The 15,595-nt window shown below is 39.1% G+C and overlaps 1 protein-coding gene across 1 annotated transcript in view; it reads left to right on the top strand.

Annotated features, from left to right (window-relative positions):
- Nucleotides 1–15,595, top strand: part of TRPM6 (transient receptor potential cation channel subfamily M member 6) — an 86,975-nt gene that overhangs the window by 53,500 nt on the left and 17,880 nt on the right. The window contains exons 24-31 of the mRNA XM_065662398.1: nucleotides 756–955; nucleotides 3,832–3,964; nucleotides 5,760–6,892; nucleotides 7,572–7,684; nucleotides 8,620–8,746; nucleotides 9,687–9,784; nucleotides 12,079–12,137; nucleotides 13,690–13,715. Coding sequence (XP_065518470.1) covers nucleotides 756–955; nucleotides 3,832–3,964; nucleotides 5,760–6,892; nucleotides 7,572–7,684; nucleotides 8,620–8,746; nucleotides 9,687–9,784; nucleotides 12,079–12,137; nucleotides 13,690–13,715 — 1,889 coding nt within the window. The remainder of the gene's footprint in view (nucleotides 1–755; nucleotides 956–3,831; nucleotides 3,965–5,759; nucleotides 6,893–7,571; nucleotides 7,685–8,619; nucleotides 8,747–9,686; nucleotides 9,785–12,078; nucleotides 12,138–13,689; nucleotides 13,716–15,595) is intronic.

Genomic DNA, 15,595 nt, shown 5'->3' with positions numbered 1-15,595 from the left:
AACCTATAGCAATTATGATATTAAATCTTCCGCTTAGTGATTTGATTGTTCCAGAAGTGGGACCAAAAGTGGGTATGAGCAATATATTTAATTATGCTCCCAGAAGCAAAGCTCATGTTTTTGTGATTATATATTGGGTGTGTAGCATGACGGTGCAACTGAAGTTACAGAGCCAGGGACCATAAAGTTGCTTTCCTGTGCTTGGATTTATGATAGTAGATACGGAAAATTATTCAGTGCAACAACAGTCATGTTTAGTAATATCATGGCTCCAAAGAGTACCCTGCAGAAGAATTGTTTGTGAAGCTGCCTGTTGCAGCAAATATTTTGTTTAGGGGATTGCACAGAACTGTTTTATTAATGCTCTTCCCTTAGCCTGACTCCTACATTTAATCTAGTCCAAAGAGGCAGACAATGTTGAATTCTCAGTTAAGCTATGTATTAATGTTTAAATAATCTGGCTGAGATTTCAAAGCCACTTCAGGGATATTTTTTGCCCAGTTCCCATTAATGTGAATGGGAATTGGATCTCCAAATCCTTTAGGCAGCTTTGAAGATCTCATTCTCAGTGCAGTAGCTGCAGGCACATGCTACTGCTGTGTTAAATGAAAGTTGCTAAGCTGATTTACCTCACTGGAGGGATGGGACTTTTCTTCAGCGTCAAATTAGATCTGTAGACAGGCATCTTGTGCTGTATTGGGAGTATTCCTCACAGGAGTGTTTTACCCTCCTTCCCTCTCTATCTCTCTTCTCAGTAATGTTTATTTTGATTTGAAATCCATATCAAACAAGCTCTGGAAGTACAACAGGTACCGCTACATTATGACTTACCATGAGAAGCCATGGCTGCCTCCACCATTCATCCTTCTGAGCCACATTGGACTTCTGATAAACTGCATTTTCCACCATCAGCCTCCAAATGAGCTGGATCAAGAGGAAGGCGATGTTGGACTAAGTAAGCAGAGCTAAGCTGGGGACCAAACAAAATAGCCAATGAGGAATGTTTTGCCAGCTTCCCATCACTTCGTAGCTCAGTTTGTCAAAAAAAAGAGAGTAGGAGTAGGGTAGCTGTCTGGGTAGGAGACTGTTTTTATTAGCAAAACTGAATTTAACCTGCCTGCCTAAGAACTCTTGTAAGAAAAAAATTACTAGGGGAATGCTTTCCTTTGTATTTGGTTTTTGCTGTGATGCGTACTGTGCTTCAGTCAAGACACATCGCAACTCTGAGCTGAAATAAAGTGACAGCAGCTTATTCTGTAGGAATGAATATCCTTATTTTGAAAGAAAGTAAACAATACCGGAGGTATATATTCTGTGCATTTGTCCTGAAAAAAACAACAATTCGTTTTTAATTGCCAAGAGAAAGTAGCTACGGAGTCCAAAGGCAGAGGAGAGCCAGTGATGGCAGATGCAGAGAGAGAGCACAGGGACCTCTCACTTCCTCACTGCTTGCATCCCTTTCTGCACTGGCTCATCACTGCATCGGAAGCACACCTCCTTCACCCTTCCCAACTGGACTTCTCCATCCCAGGGTCCTTCATAATGCCCTTTAAGGTGATGCCAGTTCCTTGTCCAGCTGTTGCCAGCTAGGAGCAGCCCTAGCTATTTTAGTATAGATCAAGCACAAATCCAGGTGGAGTGACGACTGGATTGAGAGCAGTCCTAAGGAGAACTTGGGGGTGTTGACTGATGGGAAGCTCAACATGAGCCGGCAGTGTGCACTCACAGCCCAGAATGCCAACTGCGTGCTGGGCTGCATCAAAAGGATTGTGGCCAGCAGGTTGAGGGAGGTGATTCTCCCCCTCTACTCTGCTCTCATGAGACCCCACCTGCAGTACAGCGTTCAGCTTTGGGGCCCCTAGCACAAGAGGGACATGGGCCTGCACAAGCAAGTCCAGAGCAAGGCCATGAAGATGGTCAGAGGGCTGCAGCAACTCTCCTGTGAAGACAGGCTGAGAGAGTTGGGTGCTTCGGGGAGAACTTAGAGCAGCTTCCAGTACCTAAAAGGGGCCTAGAAGAAATCTGAGAGGGTCTTTTTACAAGGGCATGTAGTGTCAGGGCAACATGTAATGGCTTTAAACAGAGGGTATACTTAGACAAGATATTGGGAGTAAATTCTTCACTATGAGGTGGTAAGACACTGGAACAGGTTGCCCAGAGAAGCTGTGGATGCTCCATCCAAGTGTTCAGGGCCGGGATGGATGGTGCTTTGAGCAACCTGGTATAGTGCAAGGTGTCCATGCCCATGGCAGGGGGTTTGGAACTGGATGATCTTTAAGGTCCCTTCCAACCCAAATCATACTGTGATTCTATGATTCTGTTGCAGGGAGGGGACAACAAGATTTTGGGATGGGAATGAATGCTCAGTCGTGGAGCTTGATGGTTGGTGTGGTGAGGCAGGAGAATGGGGAGGAGAAGCAGCTGGTAGCTGTAACCTTATCCAAAAAAACACTGGGAAAGGCTGGCCCATAGTGTTATACAGTTTCATCCTTCCTGCTGCAGTATACGTCCTTGATGCCCAAGAACAGGTGAGCATACCCTCCCGGGTTATACTTCACTCTGCTCAACATGAATCCCTGAAGATATATAGCACACTCACAGGTGGTTACAGATTTCAGAAATGGGCTTAACGTAGCATAGGGGGTGTCTTTCTTCTAAGGTACAGTAGGCACAAGAAAAGCTGAAACACTGCTTGGCACATATAAAAGTCCTTCTAGCAGAGAGAGACATTTTTCCTGTTTAGGTACCTTTTCTAAATACCTTTTCTGTATGCTTGTTTATTACCTAGTACATTTCTTCTACTTAAATTCTGATATGATTATAATTAACTGGGTTTAGTAGTGGTTATCCAGTGCCACCCTGTGGAAAATCAATGAAAATACCAAGATACAGAGTAAAATCTTGGAGGCAAGAACACAGATGGATTAGGGGGGAAAAGAGTCTAGAAGGTGTCTAGAAGGAGTCTAGAAGTCTTATTTGGAGTTAGAGGGGTACCCCAGAACACTGCAGCGGGCTTTCCTGCTGAGCTGTGTTTTGCAGGCTGGTACTATATAGTTGTGACAAACTGTCATACTGCTTGGCACTGATACACCTCTAGCAAGTACAGTGAGGACTCTGGCATGTAAAAAAGGAAAGAAAAAAGAAACTTGGAAGATGCAGATTTCGGATCAGAGAAGCAGCTTGCCACCGCATGCATTTCTTCATACTGACTTATAATCAATCTGTTCTCTCAGATGTGCTCTTGGTGTGCTAGAATAGCATCATGAGCAGCCCAAGCTGTGAAGTTTGAAACTTTTGAATGTGTTCTTCTTTCTTCACCCAGTCATCTTGAACATGGGAAGATATTAGGTGAAAAAAAAAGCTTTGTAGCTTTGAGTACCTGAAAGGACTCTAATTGTTATAGATGACTAGACCTAAATGGATGCCTGGACCAAATTACAATGAAACCTTTGTAAGTCGTACATACCTATACGTAAGTCTTATGTGTCACACAGACATAACAAAATGCAAGAAAAAAAGGTTGGGAGAAAATACATGTTTGTGAGCAGCATTTGGGTATGTACTTTTGAGGCTTTAAAAAAAGAGTACACTGGAATTTTTGTCAGTGTGGTTTTGCCCCCTGCCTGAGGAAAGATAAAACCCATGTTTAGCTGTATTTGACATGTTGAGTCTTCATACATAAGCCCAAATTCATGGAAGTTACATCTGACTCACTCTTCTCAAGGGAGGGGGAGGAAAGTAGGTCCAACAATTTTCTATTTTTATCATAGGTGCTTATAAACAGTTACATTTATTGGCATGCTTCATACGGACTCCTGTCTCTTTGTTCAGAGCTGTACCTGAGTGATGAGGAGTTAAAGAAGCTCCATGACTTTGAGGAACAGTGTGTGGAGAAATATTTTCATGAGAAGAATGAAAACCTGAGTTCCAGTGACAGTGAAAGGATTCGTCTGACAACAGAAAGGTGTGTTTTTCTGCAGATTTGTGCTCTTTATATACATTTGTCATATTAAAGGACTTTGATAAGCTAATGCTTTTGGAGCAGGTATGACCACTGTGAACAGGAGGAGCAATAGCATGTATAGGCCTTGCTAATTTGATGGAAGTGTAACGTATCTGTTTGAATGGCGTGACGGGCCTGGCTAGGATGCCTTGCTGACAGAATTGCATCCCCAGCTGTGTACAATGCACAGGTGGTTAAATGGGTACAGTAAGGTGTTGGTCAGTTTCACTTTTGCAGAGTAGGTAGCACCACAAAATCCAGAGTGTGGCATACAGTACATATTATTATTTAAAGGCTTAGCAGTGTTAAGAACACTTCAAGAGTATTGCTTGTGATTGAGTATAACTGCTGTTTACAGAAATAACCATATAGCCATTGTAGCATTAGCTGTAGTGTAGTGTCTTTGCAGAGTGTCAATACACAACTGTCAAAGGGGTTTCAAAAGTCTCAGTATTGACCTAATTTAGCTTTCTATTGAAATCAGTGTCAGACCTGCCATTATGTTTAATGTGACGAGTTAAAGAAAGTGAGTGCTATAAGAAGTCTTAAAGAATGCCAGTACTGATCTCATCAATAAATTTGTTTTGCCTAAAGAAAGATAGCTTCTTAATCGTTGTGCATTCATAATCTTATTTTCTGCATACTAAAATAAAACATGCAAGCAAAATTAATGTTCCCTGCAAAAGAAATGAAATAAGTAGCTTTCTTCATACATTGAATAGATTAGAGCAAGAAGATTTCATTTAGTGGGTAGATATAGACCTGGGGAGGATTTTTTCCTGAGTGCAGAAGTTAAACACACTTCACAGCATTACATAACATTAATACAAGAAATTAATTTAGATGAATAAAATATTTTGTACTGGTCTTTGATTTTATTCAGATACTGGTTAAATACTACGTCTTTTAGTTCCTCAGTGACAAAGGAAAGAAACAACTTTTGCACATTGCCTGCAGCTAGTTTATCATTGTCTTAGTGTTAAGAGGACCAGAGAGTGTATCTTCAGGAAACATGAAGGTATTTATTTGGTTAAAATGATATAATTCCAGGCCAGGAATTTCTTGCACTGGGGATTTGAAGACCAGAAAAAAAGCGTTTGGTTTTTGGGCAGTTGAATTTTACCTGAAGGTGACTGATGAAGAGACTGTTCCCAGAGCTCGGATAGGTTCTTGTGAAGACCCTTTTCCCAGCAGTCTTCAGTATTTGAGAAATGTAAGAGTATCTGAAGGTTTGTGTGAGCTGTGTTCTTATGCTCACACAAGAAATGTAGAAATGCGACCTGACTGAGTAACAGGAAGTATACTTTACGGAACTGACAGCGGGATGCAGCTTTGGAAGTGCATTGTGATGCATTACAGCTAAATGCAATAGTCAGTGCAGCATTTCCAAAGCTGTGTTTTGCTGTCCATGTTTAGTAGTTCTATGGAAACAAATGGACATTAATAGGAAAATAGCAGGTTTTGGAACAGATACCCCTTGAGTAAAAAGCTTGTTTCCTTAAAAGTCACTGGCTGTTTGCCCAGTAATCTGATTGATGTTTTGTAAGTTTGGATTGCTTTTTTCAAATACAGGTATTCATGTGAATGGAAGTCACCATTAAAAAAAAAAAAAAAATATATATATATATATATAAAAAGGCTGTTCTAAATATGAACTGACTTTTTGAAATGTATTAATGGCTTCCTTCATCATCTGGCAAACAGAAGTGAAGATCCATGTTTTGGTATTTTCATGATATTTTCTTTTTCCATTTAGAGTGGAAGAGATGTTTCTGCAGCTTAAAGAAGTGCATGAGAAGGTATTTTGTATCAAGGAGTCTTTACTTTCCCTGGACAGCCAGCTAGGACATTTGCAAGACCTGTCTGCCTTGACAGTGGACATCCTGAAAGTGCTTTCAGCTGTAGACACCTTGCAGGTGGAAGAAGCCTTACTGGCTGACACAAAGCTTCGAAGCTGTAGGAAGCTGCCCCATAGCTGGAGCAATGTGCTCTATTCCAAGACCTTGAGCAGCCTGGAGTGTTTATATGACAAGAAATACCACTACTACAGCATGCCATCCTCCCTTTTACGGAGCTTGGTAAGGAGTCAGTGGCCATCAGAGTGCAAAGACCATGTATTTAGGATGGAGAGTAAACAGGTAGAAGGCAGCTCTCAAAAGGTAGAAATAGAAAGTGACACACTGACTTCAGGAGTATCTTCTGAGACTAAATCAACCCCTAGATATGGACAATTTTTGCTGGTGCCCCCAGACCATCAGGGAGGGTCTTTCTCTGAGGATGTCACCTTAAATTTGTCTTTCTTGAGCACTCCTGACAAGTACAAGGACCATGCGTTCAGAGGTGAACTGAGTAGCATTGTCGTGCAGCAGAATTTGCAGAGTGTCAGCCTCGTTGGAAAAAGGCCAGAAGATTATGAGTGGAACCAGAGAGACTTTGTTATTCATTTGCCATCAGAAAAGACTAATGCCATAGAGGTTGATCATTCTCTTGGTCTTCACCCGTCGCCGGATATTGAAGAGAGTGCAGCACCCTTCTGTGATGACAGGTTAAAAACTAAAGGTGGTTATGTGAACTTGGGATTTTCTGAAGGTGATGAAAAAGGGGTTTTTAGCTCAGAAACAAAGAAGAAGGCCCTGTGCATACATTCCAGCTATAACAGTGACTGCAGTTGCACTGGTGGTCCTCCCAGGCATGTCCAGATAAGAGAATCAAAATCCTTCTGCAATTCAGAGAGGTCACATCGCAGCAGCTTCATCTCTCACAACAAGCTGAAACGTAGCACCTCCTTCTGGATCAGCCCACTCTGGAGGGACTGGAGTTTCTGCAGGAGCACCAGCTTACAGTCCACTAAGAAAGAGAAAAGAGGGAAAGCCTGCAAGGCCATAGGTGGTAATTATAAAACACTACACCTGTAGAGTATCTTTTACTGGAGACCCCAAGACATGATAAAAATGTTTCCGTTGCATCTAGGTATTAGTTGCAGTTGAGGGTAGTAGCAGAGAGTCTAGATTTTCTTTGTGCTGGGTCTGACTGCTGTGGGGAATTGCTGAGTGTGCCTGCTATCCAAGCAGCACCATGCTTATTCTCCCCATGGATCCCTGTGGCTGTGGCTACACAGCCAGGGTGAAGGAGGGACTGTGCTTGCTCTGGGAGAGTCTCCTGCCCTGGGGGTTCAACGCATGAACTGCAGGAGCTAAAATTTGTTACACAATTCCTAAGAGGTATATTAGCAGATCATAAGTCAGATGAGTGCATGGAGAATGAAGCGGTATACATTTTTATAGCCAGTTTAAAAATGTCCCTGTCAAGCACCAAGTTTGCTTACCAGCAGCTAAAATATAGCAGAATCCAGTTCTAAGTGTGAATAGTATGAGATGATGGATAACATTTGTTGTTTTATGTCTTGTGATGGTGCACATCTCTGCACTGAACTGCATGAGTATTAGCTTTGGGTGTTGCAAGTCTTTCTCAGCTTGCTTTGAAGAAGTGCCAGCTGTCAGTCTTATCAGATCTTCTCTTAGTAAATAAAAGCCTGGTAGCATAATGGTGTTTTTTGACTTTCCCACAGAGTCTTTACAATCCAGTGAGCTACACCACAGTGAGGCAACAAAAGCACAACAACAAAACAGAGACAGAAAGTCTGGGAGAGAAAAGAAGAATCAAAAAACCCTTCAGGTGCCGGTATGTGCTAATGCAAGAGAATCACATACCCAGTAGCTGTCTTTTTCATTCATTAAGATTAGTTTACTTGAAATGTATACATTTAAAATGCTGCACACAAACTGGGGCATCTTTTTGTCAGGCTTTGGTTTAATTTCCTGTTTGTTTGAATGTGTGGGATTTCATTTTGGAATGTGTTGAAGTCTATGGACTTTGCTAGATACTATACCAGAGGTGTTACTGATTTAACATGGAAAGGAGTCAGTCCTTGCACTTTAGCTGGCAAGAGGACTTGGGGAAGCTTCGTATGCTGTAGGATAGACTAAAATAGTGGTAAGCCATATCCATGTGGTGTGCAACTATAAACAAGCAAGCCAGGCCTTGTAATGTTGTCTCCTGCCTACAAGAGTCCCAGAGTCTTTTCTCTGAATCCATCAAACATTTAGCACATTGCAGACAGCATATTGATTATGTCATACGTATGGGGCAACTTTTATAACTGTATATGTGTGCACATACATATAAATCTATTTATAAAGTTATAAAGAGATTCGTAAAATGTTTGTCAGCTGGAAAGATTTGTCTCTGTTTAATAAGATAGAAGCTGAAGACTGATTTATTTACATAAGATGCTGAGGTCAACAACAACAGATCTTAGACTTGAACATTGAGACCTAACTAATACCTCTGAAGGTATTCAGGGGGACTTCAAACTTTGCTTTCAAAAGCTAAAGTGCTACACTGTTCATCAGTAGTATTTGCTAGACAAAAGCAATTTGTCTTCTGCAACTTGTAACAACAAAAATGGGAACATTTTTTTCTCAGCTGGGTGTGATTTCAGTCATTGGCATTTCAGTAGTGCTCTGAAAGGCCATGTCATAAGCTGTCGGAGGAACTGTAGAGGTGCTAGTCAAATAAAGTATAAATCAAGTGTCACTTTGTTTGTGTCTTGCCAGGTGATTAGAGTGGATGGTTGTCCCCAGAACACCCAAGTGAGCTCAGAGCCTGCAGAGATCAATGTTTGGGATGAGCAAGAGAAACATAGCAAGAACTGGCTCACCGTGTCTAATTTCAGTCAGCTAAGTATGTGATATTTTGGAGATGATGAAATCCAGAAAAGCTTTTAAAAAGCAACAATAAATAAAAATCCATAAATTCAAACTCTCATCCACTGCTTTCACCTCATGGTATATTTTTTACAGAATTAGGCTTAGGTTGCAGGCACATGTGACTTGGTTATTTATTGCATCATTGCAGAGGCAAAAGAGACGTAGGTTGGATGGAAGGTCAGTTAAATCTTTCTAGGAGTGCTGCCTGTGTGGTGTGGAAGGTAGTAGAGTACTATCCTCAGGAATAAGTGGGAAGCAAGGAGGATGGTATCCTTGCCTCCTCTCCTGAAGTGTCTTATGTCTTCTAAAGTGGCATCCTTGCTAGTTGAAAAAGATAAACTCTTGTGAGTTTCACTCATTTTTCATGAATTTACACTCACAGGCAGTGCTGCGATACTGTATCTGCTGGCAGACCCTCTGCATGCATTATTCATTACTCACTACTCAGAAACACATCCTCCAAAGGGAAGAAATGAATTCTGTATTATCTCTGTTGGAATGAAAAGGGAATGGCATTCTTACTTTTCTTTTAGTAATTCTTCAGCTCTTTCATTCTTAGAAATCCTTTCCATAGTACATATTATCTTTCAGCTTTGCTGTTGCATGGCTTACTGGCTGCATCCTGCGAGCTGCTGGGAGAAGCACCAGGAAATGCTGTGACTCAGCACAGCATGGTCTGAGAAGGACTGCACTCCTCTGAAATCTGCTGACGAAATGGAAACAGTCCGTTTTAACCTTATGCAATTCTGTTGTTGCATGCAATTCTGTTGTTGCTTTTATAGCCCATTACACACTTGCTGGAGGAATATGGTATATAGGTGTTTATTTTATAACACTACATCGATGTTTAGTTTGTAGCAGTAAAGATGTTCATTTGCACTCTGGAAATAGCTGACACCTGCTTTTTTGGGTAGGTTTGGAACGTCTCAGTTGTGTGCACCAGAAAATGAAAAATCAAGACATTGGTAGGCATACCATACCATTCTGTGATTACCTGAGGCATTCCCAAGAGGTAAGACCCAAGATTACACATCCTAGTCCATAGTTTTGGCTGGGATGAGGTCTGGGTAGCTCTGTTGATGTCCCTGGACTTGCCACTATAGGTTGTTTGTCTCTCTTGAGAGATGGGAAACTCTGTTGTCTGCTAGCACAGTGCATATGTGCAAGTAAATGAGTAATTTCATGCCTCTTAACACTCTATTAAGATTATTTAAGTGAGATATTATAAAATCACAGATTTGATTTATGAGTATGAAGAAGAGGGTCAGAAATGACACAAGGGTTGATGTTTCATTAAGTAATGAGCAAGAACACAGGTTCGGTTTGAACCAGTGGGTAGAAGTGATGAGCAAAATGAAGTAAATTTTGGAAAGTTGGCTACATAGAAATAGTTATTTCTTGCAAAGTGGGACTTAAATATTGATAATTGCAAAGCTTAGATTTCTTAACCCCTGTCTTAAAACCAACATATCTTATAATTTATCAGAATTAATTTGCAGCTCCATCATGCAAAGGTCCTTTGCCTATGTAAATCACCATGGACTCATTGACTTTGATGGAGCTAGACCAATTTATATTTCCTGAAGACAGGGAGTAGGAATCTGGATTATAGAAATTTCTGTTTTAAAATGGTGTAGCTAATGGAAGAAAATGTGTCTTTCACCATGTTGCATAAGGTATCTCAGAACTATGAAAGAAAATTAACAAAGAATAAATTAAGAAAAGTAACTGTGAAATAATCGTTTCTTCTTCCCTTCTCAACAGCACCCTTCCTTCCCTTTTTTTACTTATAGCACTCTTGGTTATTAAATGGTGATCTTTATAAGTCTGGCTTATTTTTCACTCTAAATTCTACGAGTTGCTTTTTTCTTTTATAAGGAATAAAAATAAGTTAGATAGTTTCAGATCTGCTGTTCTAAGTGCTGTAGAATTTGAATCCCAAATACCAGGGAAGAGAACTTGAATCTAAATTTTTAAAATGGCAGGGTTTTGAATGAAAGAGTGGGGAGAGGGAGAGAGAAATACATGTACTGATTTTGTATTCTGTAAAACTGAGCTTGGAGTCTGAATCAATAACTTTGAAATGTGAAAAACAGGGTCAGACAAGCAAAATAAAGGTACAGCCAGGAACACTGTGTGAAAGGACCAAGTAATTTGGTTCTACAAAATTCATGTTAAGATATCTTGCGTAAAAATCAAGGGTCAGATTTTTAAAGTTCTCAGAAAAATTCCAGTGATTACAGCAGGATTAGGCTTAGGCTGGAACGAGTCAATTCTAGAACACTAGCTTCAAATTATTTCTTCTTTCAAGATACAGCTTCCAATGCCCACTGAGTTGCTGTGCCTCTCCTTAAGTCATAAAGGGTTATGAGAGTTTATCTATATCACTGCGATGTAAATTGTTGCTGTTCCATTTGGAGTCTGATATGGTTTAAAGAATATATTTTCCCTAAAGAGATGCTTTTCAGATTTACCCATTAAACACCAGTGGTTCAGAAATCCCTCCTAATGTGTAGGAGGGAGCAGAGCAAGGGTGTATGCAGGAAGGTTTGGGCTTTGTTAAAGATATTTTTTTTCCGTCTGCAAAGCAAGCAACAAGGTAAAAATATGAGTGAAATTAAAAAATGGTGAGTTATATTTCAGATAATATTTAAAGCTGAATTTTAGTTAATTTATCTTCAACCTTTATGTTTTCAAATTTTTTTTGGGGGCTCTTTTTTCTGAAATCTGCCTGACTGCTATTCAGAAGAATAATACCATTTCTGACTAGTATATTAGGAGGACCTGGCTGGCCCAATTTTCCCTAATATGTCTGGAAGTAAAATAGAAGACTATTCAAGTACTTTTTTTTTTAACTATAAGACCTGGAAAATATGTGATCTAAATATTACTGGAAAGATGCTCAATGTGTTACCTTCTTCTGTTATAGAGATTTAGGTGCATTTTATTTTCAACAACTGTAAAGCCTATCCCTAAATTGGAATTTTCTAATATAAAGAGAGTTCTCTAATACTGTCCATATTAGATGACCTTTAACATGCTTTTGTGCATGTTTTGAGATATAGGTGGGTATCTGTTTAATTCAAATGTATGAAGACATCACGGAAAACTGTAATGTGAGCAAATCAGTTCCATTTTAGTTTAGGTATGGCAATGTTGTGATTCACCTGCCTGCAGCATCATCATTCATGCAAACAATAAGTATATCAATAAGTGTTTTAAGGATTGTACCTTTGTGAGTTGTGCAGTGAGTATATGACAGTCATGTGCAGATTTTACCAGTAAAAGTATCTCTCTTCATTACAGGATTTGAGTAATAGCATATTTGGAACCACCAAGAGAAGTAATCAGAACAGGAGCTCATCGTATGTATTATTAGTATATTAAGATGCTCATTACATGCTTTTAGAAAGAGACTTCTGTACTTTCTGCAAGTTACCACTTCAGTTCTGCAGTATACTTCAAATGAGAAATTTATGTAAAATTAAGAGTTACAGCAATTCAGCATGTCTGAGTTTCTTTAAATGAAGCCTTATTAGTGGAGACAAAGGAGATCCATATAAACAAAGTATATAATTTTGGGTGGAATGAATACTCCTTTTTATTCTAACAATATTCTAATCTAATTCAATCAGTAGGATCACCATAGCATCTTTAACTAGCCATTATTCCAATCTAGTGAGCATGAAAAGTTATATTTGCTTTTGCTGTGCAAATTGCATGTTTCCTTTTTTAATAATTAAAATGCTAGCAGCTACTGAAAGTGTCTCTCATTCTTTGATTATTCTCTTTTGTACTGAGCCTGCACATACACAAAATTTTTAGCTTGGTTTTCTTAATAGGTTTTCAATAGTTATTAAGCTTTGATTATATTTAGTGAAAGTGTACTGATTTTAAAAGTGGTTTCAATCTTACTATGGGTTTTTGGATTTTTTTCCCCAGCTTTATCAATCATTATCTTAGCATTGGAGGTAATTTTTTCACATGCAGTGCTGTCTATGTTCCTTTTCCTTTTCTTTCTTACTTTCATAGATTTCTTTTATGTTTCTCTTACTTAGTAACACTGTAGATGTAATAAATGAAAAACACTAGGAAGCTGTCATATCCCATGTGGTATCACTGTGGAAAGAGGAAAAAAGATACTTTGTATTTTAACCATACTGTGGGTTTTGGTTTTGAGGTTCTTTTGGGGTTGTGTTGTGGTGTTTTGTTTTGTTTTTTTCTTTTTTTTTTTTTGGTGGTTTGGTTGTTGTTGGCTTTTTTTTTTTTTTTTGGTGATGGGTGTTTTGTCTGTTTGTTTTACCTGGTCATCTATAGGCAGTAGGAAAACCTCATGCTTGCCAGCAGGACATACAGGCTGTTGAGTGGCCTGATTCTGTCACTTAGCCCATTGTCTTCAGTGGGATCTCTCTGGCCTGTGAGGTGAAGCATATCCGCTGTCTTCTGTAACAAAGACTGCTTTAATGTTAACGCTGATGCTGTCGTCTTTCTGCAGCCTTGCTAATCCAAAGGACCATCAGTTTAAAAAGTCTGGTTTTGTGCAAGCAATGGTAATAGCGTATGTAGCTCTGAATACATCTCAGCATTGATTGAAAAATGAACAATTGTGTACGTGATTGAAGTGGTCTTTAACTGACACTGTTATTTCAGTGTAAATGATATGAACAGTGGTGCAGGATTGTAAAAGCAGCTCAATATGAAGCAGAAAAAGAAGCATGCTGTAAAATGTGTCTGTTCTTCAGTAAAATTATTTGCTGATTGGTGCAATGAACAAAGTTGCACTGAGGGTTATTTTGGTTTATGTTTGCTGATAAAACCTTTGTGAGTTTTGCTTTCACATAGATTACATCTCTTTATAAGTGTTAGCTTAATTATAGAAATTTTGGAGTAAAATAGCAAATGTTTGTTTTAAAACAGGTTGAGAACTTCAGAGGAAACTGACAGTAAGTTTTTGGTTGCTTGTCATTCATGTTAATTTTTCTCTGCAAATCTCACTGTCAATTGTGAAGTAAAAAGTCCGAAAAGAAGTTAATTTAATGTAGTTGGAGGGTTATGGGAAAATGTTCAACTATTATCTCATAGTATCATAGGATGGTTAGGGATGGAAAGGACCTTAAAATCGTCCAGTTCCAGCCCCCTTTCCATGTCACCCAAGGCTCTGTCCAACCTTGCCGCTCCCAGGGATGGAGCATTCACTACTTCTTTGGGCGACATGTTCCAGTGCCTCACAGTAAAGAACTTCTTCCTTAAATCCAACCTGAACTTCCCCTGTTTAAGTTTGAAGCCATTGCCCCTTTTCTTATCAAACATAGGATATATATGTTAGTTACTAATTTGTATTTTAAAATGAAAGATGTTTTATGAGGATATGTTTTCCTTATGGTAACTGCAAAATCTTAAAAGAAAAAAAATCTATTTTTTACTTTAGTCTGCCCAGTAATGTTGTCCTTTGCAGCAGGAAGAAACTGTTTAAAATGGTGGTGTTGCTTTCATCCCTGGCAGAGACTCCTAGGTTAAAGCAGGGAGTATACCTGAGGATAGATTGAGATATAAAATTTTAAATATATGCATGATTTTTGAAGTTGAAGTTTGGTGTAATTCCTCTGTTTGTGTGGTTTCCCTGAAATCATGCAATCAGTGAAGGATTGAATTTATTATGAAATGGCCAATAAAGAAATTCAAGGTTATAGTGAAAAATAACTTCAATCTGCAACAGTAGTGTTAGTTAACTTCACTTCTGTTTGTTGCCTTTTAGTCTATCTTCCAGTTTTCCTGAAATGCCACTTAAAGAGGCTGAGCAGCTGGGCATCAATCACTGTTTGAGGCTAGCTGTGGTGCAGAAATGAGTTGCTCTTAGACTATCTCCCCTTCAAGTACAGCTCTGTCTGGGTCTGGCTGTGCACGAAACGCTGCTGTAAAGAAGCACAATGCTGCAGGCCTATCAAATTGTGGGGCTGGTCTCTAGAGTGCACCATTACTTTGATTAAAATCCAGTTTTGCCATCCTCAAAAGGAATGGCTTAATGCCAGTTCCCTGCTTCATGTTTGTTGTTTTACAACATACAAACTGTAACAAAACTAGTTGGGTCCAGCAAGAAAGAGAGCAAAAGGGACCTTGAATCACCAAGGATGCTTAGTGGAAATGCTGGGTCTTACCCCCAAAATCTATTTATGTTTTTTTATTTAAGATTTCTTTTGCTAGAAAACTGGAATATAAACAAATAAAATACACCAAGAAAAACAGTGTAATATTCAAATATTTTTATGCAGATTCAGTTTTGATTATCTCCTTTTTCAGAATTGCAAGTAGTACAGTATACATGTTTTCTGAAATCTGGCATACTGAAGGACTGTTTTCCAATAGAATAAAGCGATTTTATGTAATTGATTGAAACACGCTCATGAATCTTGGTTTTATTAAAAAGACTTTATAAAACCAAGATTTTTGGACCAGGTTTGATCTAGCTGTGCCTATTAAATATGTAACCACAGAAATTGTTTGTCTATTTAAGTGAATTTTTGATGCTGTAGGTTAATGAGATAGTATAATTTTGGTGTATTAGTATAGTTAATGGAATGTTTAATGTCTGAGGATGAAGTTGGAAAAATCATGCCTTTGGAAGGCTATGAAGCATGATGGACAGCAAAGTGCTTTTAATATCCAAGAGGTGTAATTGGCTTAGAGAAGCTACGTGTCCTTGAGGTTAGTTGTACAAGTTTCCCACCATTTCCCTGAATAAATAAGTCATCTGGCTGTATTACATTGATGACTGAAATCTGCCAATATACTGTACATTATAACGTAGCTAAAGCCTATTAGTAAT

Source organism: Lathamus discolor, chromosome Z (assembly GCF_037157495.1).
Source record: "Lathamus discolor isolate bLatDis1 chromosome Z, bLatDis1.hap1, whole genome shotgun sequence".
Taxonomy (NCBI): domain Eukaryota; kingdom Metazoa; phylum Chordata; class Aves; order Psittaciformes; family Psittacidae; genus Lathamus; species Lathamus discolor.
This window is presented reverse-complemented; position numbering and strand designations above follow the sequence as displayed.